Genomic DNA, 6,941 nt, shown 5'->3' with positions numbered 1-6,941 from the left:
GAAAGCCCTTTCCTGTTTTAGCATGACAATGCCCCCGTGTACAAAGCGAGGTCCATACAGAAATGGTTTGTTGAGATCGGTGTGGATAAACCTGACTGGCCTGCACACAGCCCTGACCTCAACCCCATCGAAAACCTTTTGGATGAATTGGAATGCCTTCTGCGAGCCAGGCCTAATCGCCCAACATCAGTGCTCTTTTAGCTTAATGGAAACAAGTCCCCGCAGAAATGTTCCAACATGTAGTGGAAAGCTTTTCCAATAGAGTGGAGGCTGTTAAAGCAGCAAAAGGGGGACCAACTCCATATAAAGATTTTGGAATGAGATGTTTGACGAGCAGGTGTCCACATACTTTTGATCATGTAGTGTATGTTCATGAGATCCCACTCTCCGGGCCAAAATTTGCAGTCTCGTTAGTGATGGTACCTGGAAGGTTTGATGATCCATCTCATTAGAAACCAAAACACAGATTGGCGAAGCTTTATTCAACTCAGACAGAACAATCACCAAAGAGGAACTCCGCTGAACCCACATGTCTGTTTACTCACAACAAACCACTGAGTCTTCATCGCTCCCTAAAGGGGACCCACATCAACATTATATTAAAACAGAGTACCCTAACAAACTTAGAGAAAGACACCCTATGCTTGAGCTCTGACGAAGGCCTTTGACCAAAAGCTCCAACACCAGAACCCCTGACCGACCCTTTTCCCTTTGTACCAATGCGTCATAACGGACCCTCAACTTAACCAGACGACACTCAAATGTACATAAATACATGTTTGCATTGAATTTCCCTTTTGCGTGATGCCGTGTCAGTAACTGATTATTGTATTTCTGTTAGTCTTAATTACATATCCTGATTAATACTGTTGCTGCATTGTCCACATTTGGACGTGAACTGATAGCCTAGGGAATGGCGACTCCTAGTGGATGAAACCAGGGGCGCAACTTTCACTCGGGATGGACATGCCCATCCCACATTCTGAAATTGCATTTTTGTCCCCACCAGTTTTATCATTGGAATGTTATTCCAAACGATTGCTTTAGGACCATGCAGACTCCTCCGAGCGGTCGGGTAGGCTGTTTGGAGTGTTTATCCGACTGGATAAAAAGTATTGAAAAAATAATAATGATTCAAAATAAAATGTGGCCTTGGATGAACCTATAATTTCGGTGCAGTTTTGGTGGATTCTGTTATATTTTCCCTCTCAGTTGATAAGACCATCTCATCCTCAAAAGTCTGGTGAATGTGTGTACTGTTGTGTTTGTTGAGTTCAAGTACAGAAGTTCATGTATGATGTTGACCTGTGGTGATTCTCACCTCAATGACCGTGTTGTTTTCCGTTAGCCTATACCCTGCCTTAAGTCTGTTAACACTCTCATTTTCCAAACTATTTAGCCTAGTATATAATAGCAACAAAAAAAATATCAGTGGCCTTGAGTTCAGTTACAAGTGTTTGGGTCATTGCAGTTTCTGAGTTAAATTACTTTCACTATGAGAACATAGCAACTGACTGTTGATTAATACATCATATTTCATTTACAAATGTTCAAAAAAAATGTCCACTTCCACTTTTTTTTCTCTCCACATTACAGAGTATTTTGTGTAGATCGTTTACAAAACAATACAATTCAATCATTTTTAATTACACTTTGTAACATAAAATGTGAGACAAGTCAAGAGGTGTGAACTTTCTGAAGGTACTATAGATATTTAGTTGCCTAATACATTAGGTCCAGTTACGGCAGGACATGGGTATCTGTTGTGTCTTTGCTATGCCGGATTAAGTGATATGACATGGGGTTCATAAACCTCCCCCAACAGACCATCGTCATTAAAGTTTGTAACTCTCTTTGTATTCTGTCCTGAAAGGATTCTCATATGCAGTGTAAAGGTCTCTGGCATCCCTCGTCTGATCAGTTCCCACTGAAGCTGGAATAAACAAAGGGGTTACATAATTTAGTAAATGTGTAAACGCTACATTCCTATCCTCTTCAAACTCCTTTCCACTTATTCGCTTCACTTTCCATCTTTACTCAGTATCCTTATTTGTTAAAGCAACGTTACACTAAAATCACTTTGAGTGAGGTTATTCCTCATTCTATAATCATTTTTGGAGATTAATAAAAATGATGATACGTTTGACAGTGACACTCACCTGCTTCAAGATTTCAGATTCGGTAAGGTCTGTTGTCATGGTAAATTTCACCCTCAGTACCAACTTATATCCTGTAGAGACACAATGAGTCAGTAATACGAACAAGCATTAAGCAAAACAGACAGACAGACAGACAGACAGACAGACAGACAGACAGACAGACAGACAGACAGACAGACAGACAGACAGACAGACAGACAGACAGACACGTACCGTACTATAAGAAAAAAAGGAGACTTGACAGGGTTGACCACTATTACCAATTTCATTAGATATTAAGTAAAGTAAATCAGACGTACCAGACCTACTATGCATGGTGTACTGTCCTGCAGGTGGAGTTATAGTGCTCATTTGTGAAGTGTCTGGTAGCTCAGTAGTGGTTGTTGTATTAGGAGCTGTAGTTGTTGTAGTAAGAGTTGCAGTTGTTGTATTAGGAGCTGCAGCTGTTGTATTAGGAGCTGCAGTTGTTGTAGTAGGAGCTGCAGTTGTTGTAGTAGGAGCTGCAGTTGTTGTAGTAGGAGCTGCAGCTGTTGTATTAGGAGCTGCAGTTGTTGTAGTAGGAGCTGCAGTTGTATTAAGAGCTGCAGTTGTTGTAGTAGGAGCTGCAGTTGTATTAAGAGCTGCAGTTGTTGTAGTAGGAGCTGCAGTTGTATTAAGAGCTGCAGTTGTTGTAGTAGGAGCTGCAGTTGTATTAAGAGCTGCAGTTGTTGTATTAGGAGCTGCAGTTGTTGTAGTAGGAGCTGCAGTTGTATTAAGAGCTGCAGTTGTTGTATTAGGAGCTGCAGTTGTTGTATTAGGAGCTGTAGTTGTTGTATTAGGAGCTGTAATTGTTGTAGTAAGAACAGCAGTTGTTGTATTAGGAGCTGTAGTTGTTGTAGTAGGAGCTGTAGGTGTTGTAGTAGGAGCTGTAGGTGTTGCAGTAGGAGCTGTAGGTGTTGTAGTAGGAGCTGTAGGTGTTGTATTAAGAGCTGTATGTGTTGTATTAAGAGCTGCAGTTGTTGTAGTAGGAGTTGCGGTTGTTGTAGTAGGAGATGTTGTTGTTGTATTAGGAGATGTGGTTGTTTTATTAGGAGCAGTGGTTGTCATAGTAGGAGCTACAGTTGTTGTGATTAGAGCTACAGTTGTGGTTAACTTAGCAGGAGCTGTTGTCGTAATTGGATCTGTGGTTGTTGTAGTAGGAACTGTGGTTGTAGTAAGAGCTGCTGCTCCTGTTATTGTTGTTGTAGTAGAAGCTGTAGTTGTGGTTGTTGTAGTAGGAACTGTTGTCGGAATTGGATCTGTGGTTGTTGTAGTAGGAGCTGTAGTTGTGGTTGTTCTAGTAGGAGCTGTAGTTGTGGTTATTGTAGTAGGAACTGTAGTTGTGGTTGTTGTAGTAGGAGCTACTGTTGTGGTTGTTGTAGTAGGAGCTACTGTTGTGGTTGTTGTAGTAGGAGCTACTGTTGTGGTTGTTGTAGTAGGAGCTACTGTTGTTGTTGTTGTAGTAGGAGCTGTAGTTGTTGTAGTAGAAACTGTAGTTGTGGTTGTCGTAGTAGGAGCTGCAGTTGTGGTTGTAGGAGCTGTAGTTGTGGTTGTTGTAGTAGGAACTGCAGTTGTAGTAGGAGCTGCAGTTGTGGTTGTTGTAGTAGGAGCTGCAGTTGTGGTTGTAGGAGCTGTAGTTGTGGTTGTTGTAGTAGGAACTGCAGTTGTAGTAGGAGCTGCAGTTGTGGTTGTCGTAGTAGGAGTTGCAGTTGTGGTTGTCGTAGTAGGAGCTGTAGTAGGAGCTGTAGTTGTGGTTGTCGTAGTAGGAGCTGTAGTTGTGGTTGTCATAGTAGGAGCTGCAGTTGTGGTTGTCGTAGTAGGAGCTGTTGTAGTAAATGGATCTGTGGTTGTTGTAGTAGGAGCTTCAGTTGTTGTTGTAGTAAGAGCCTCAGTTATTGTTGTTGTTGTAGGAGCTGCGTCTGTGGTTGTTGGAGCAGGAGATGCACTGACAGCTGTGGTTGTTGTAGCAGGTGCCTCTGTTGTGGTTGTCATATTAGGATCTGTAGTTGTGCTTGTTACAGAGCAGAGTCTGCCTATTACTTGGAAAAAGATAACAATTATTAGGTAGCGTAACAATACTTTAATCCCAGGCACCAGAAATGGACTCAGGCATTTCTAAAACATCTGACAATTTTTTCCCTCAAGGTCCCACACATCATCATCCTGCAAAAAAATAAATAAAATACATTTAGACAGTTCCATTGGGCTTTTGGCAGAAAATGTCTTCTGGAACATGTGAACTTTCCTGTGCCTTAATAATACATGTGTATGCCATCTGTAAATACAAATAAAATTGTTAAATTACGAGCATAGTAGTTTTTGACACAGAAAATACAGGAACATTCCTGCTTTCAATGATTGGCTGAGATAATGGAAGGGATGGACATGCCGAGAAATTAGTTTGGATATGTCTGCCATGTAGCATGGTCTTATCTATTACATGAGCTGCTCAGTATGCAGCAAGTTAAAGCATACTGTTAGCTAGCTAGCTAATGTTAGCTGGCTGGCTCTCTAGCTAACGTTTTGTGAATGTTCTGTGTAGTAATATTATTTGTATCTCAGAAAGCCATTTGAATTGCTAGTTATAGCCTAATGTTGGCTAGCTAAAATTTAACCTATTTGGTTAGCTTTAGCTACTTGCAGGTTCATGCATGGTAGTATTGCCGAGTTCGAAACAAGTGGGAAAAAACAAGAGTTCAAATCATGACATCAGTGAACAGAGCCCTAGAAAGAGGCGCGAGTTCCAGAGTTGGATGACCGTTCAAATAGTTTTTTCCAAATCCTAATTGTTTTGAACGCAGCGTTAGTTGGGATTATGGTTAGCTAGCTAGCTACATGTCCAAACAAAAGAAACCACTATGCAAATGACCATTTCACTGTACCTTTATTATTTACACCTTCTATATCCTCTGCATGTGACAAATAAACTAATATTTTATTAGTTAACTAGGCAAGTCAGTTAAGAACAAATTCTTATTTACAATGACAGCCTAGGAACAGCGGGTTTTCTGCCTTGTTCAGGGGCAGAACGATAAGAGTTTTACCTTGACAGCTCAGGGATTCGATCTAGCAACCTTTTGGTTACTGGCCCAATGCTCTGACCACTAGGCTACCTTCTGCTGTTTACCAGAAATTGTAATCTGAAGAACAACATAACCGGCACCAAAATCAGATTAGGATATAGGCCAAGGACCAGATAAAGTGTATTTTTGCTACTACTTTCACCATGTTTAGTCTTGAAATCTTTGGTAGTTTACTACACTGTGAATCCTTAAAGAGATAGAGATATGTGGGGCTAAGGCTTAAGAGTGTGTGAACAATGCTGAATGGGTGTAGACAAAGAAGAACTCTCCAGTAGGTGTACTGTACCAAAATATTCACAGACCATTTTCTCAAAGGTGGGGTTACAAGCCCATCAACTTTCAAAGCATAATTAATTTCCCATTGCTCATCAACTGTGCAGTGCAGGATATAACATATTATAGCTCTGAGTCTCTACTTTTATCCAATGTAAAAAAAAAAAATGTAATTTCAAATTTGCTGCATAGGACCAGATACTAACCTGAAAAAATGATGATGAGAAACACTCCAAGTTCCATAGTTGTATTGGTATTCCCTCTAATACATGGGAGAAAAAACATGAATCAAATTCTAAATACATTTTAAACGATTATTAATTTAAATTATACATTGAAATACTATCAAAAATACAAATTGAAATACTGAAGGTAGCCTAAACAGTCAGCAGTTAAACATCTCATTATGTTTTTTTAAGTGAGATTTTCCTATCAATACAGTAGACCTACCTGTAAGTGACAATGTTCACTGTTCCACACATTTACATTCTGATAAGTGCAGGTACTTTTAATGTATAATATTTTATAGAATAATAGAAAATGTCTTACCAAAATGGTTGCTGTTGTCTTCCTCAGTGTTCAGGCTTCTGTGAGCTCCTCAACTGATCTGCATAAGCTTCTGTTCTATCATTTGTTCTCTGTCAGCTGGCATCCCAAATGGCACCCTATTCGCTATAAAGTGCACTCCTTTGACTAGGAAATAGGGTGCCATTTGGAATGTACACTCCGTCTCTGGCAGTTACAGTAACTACACAGTTCAACATGAAGAATAAACTACATTACAACACTATCAGGCCAGTAAGCAACATCTGAATATATTTTTAAAAATACAGACTCATAGATTCAAAATGGTATATCATACACTGTAGTGGGAGGAAACAGGAAAGTTATACCGCTTTTAAAGTTGATAAACGTGTTATCCCACTTACGAAATATTAGGAGAAAATACCCTATTCAGCATTGATCACACCATCTTATGCCTTAGCCCCACCCATCTATTTAAGGACTCACATGTCAGGACATGTACTAAAAACAGAGTGAGTAAGGTGGTGTAGTAAACCAGTGTTGAAAGTAGTAGTCTATAATAAGGAAAAACTCCAGGTAAAAATGCACTTCATCTCGTCTTTGGCTTATATCAAATCAAACCAACGTTTATTTGTCATGTACACAGGATACAGAAGGTGTAAACGGTACAGTGAAATGCTTCCTTGCCAGTTCATCCTCAACAGAAAAGTATCAATATCAATAAATAGAAGGGGGAAAGTCACAATGCCAGTAGAGAAAGAACAAAAGAATATACACTAAGTAGAAAAACAATATCAACAACGGCGGCGGTGATAGAAGAAGTTATAGGTATACAATCAGAAGTTATATGTATACAATCAGAAGTTATATGTATACAATCAGA

General features: G+C 39.7%; 1 protein-coding gene across 2 annotated transcripts; it reads right to left on the bottom strand.

Annotated features, from left to right (window-relative positions):
• Positions 1-461: 461 nt before the first annotated feature.
• LOC109906380 (mucin-5AC-like) lies at positions 462-6,339 on the bottom strand. Of its 2 annotated transcripts, none has more exons than XM_031791846.1 (5): positions 6,083-6,339; positions 5,740-5,795; positions 2,459-4,216; positions 2,160-2,230; positions 462-1,933 (listed from the first exon to the last, which is right to left on the bottom strand). In XM_031791846.1, the coding sequence occupies exons 2-5, from the start codon at positions 5,774-5,776 to the stop codon at positions 1,775-1,777; spliced, it is 2,025 nt and encodes a 674-aa protein (XP_031647706.1). In that variant the 5' UTR covers positions 5,777-5,795; positions 6,083-6,339; the 3' UTR covers positions 462-1,774. The 2 variants fall into 2 exon arrangements, with proteins under 2 accessions (XP_031647706.1, XP_031647707.1); XM_031791847.1 differs by having other exon boundaries at positions 2,459-4,210.
• Positions 6,340-6,941: the final 602 nt, after the last annotated feature.

The sequence above is a fragment of the Oncorhynchus kisutch genome, linkage group LG16 (genome assembly GCF_002021735.2).
Source record: "Oncorhynchus kisutch isolate 150728-3 linkage group LG16, Okis_V2, whole genome shotgun sequence".
Lineage (NCBI taxonomy): Eukaryota > Metazoa > Chordata > Actinopteri > Salmoniformes > Salmonidae > Oncorhynchus > Oncorhynchus kisutch.
Note: the sequence above shows the minus strand (reverse complement) of the source record. Positions and strands in the feature narration are given on the sequence as shown.

Bases quoted from the DNA above. Each gene is read 5' to 3' on its own strand.
- LOC109906380 (XM_031791846.1), bottom strand. From the start codon at position 5,776: ATGGAACTTGGAGTGTTTCTCATCATCATTTTTTCAG. The intron at 2,231-2,458 runs GTACGTCTGATT...GTGTCTCTACAG, and splicing joins CACCATGCATAGTAGGTCTG to GATATAAGTTGGTACTGAGG. The intron at 1,934-2,159 runs GTGAGTGTCACT...TGTTTATTCCAG, and splicing joins AATCTGAAATCTTGAAGCAG to CTTCAGTGGGAACTGATCAG.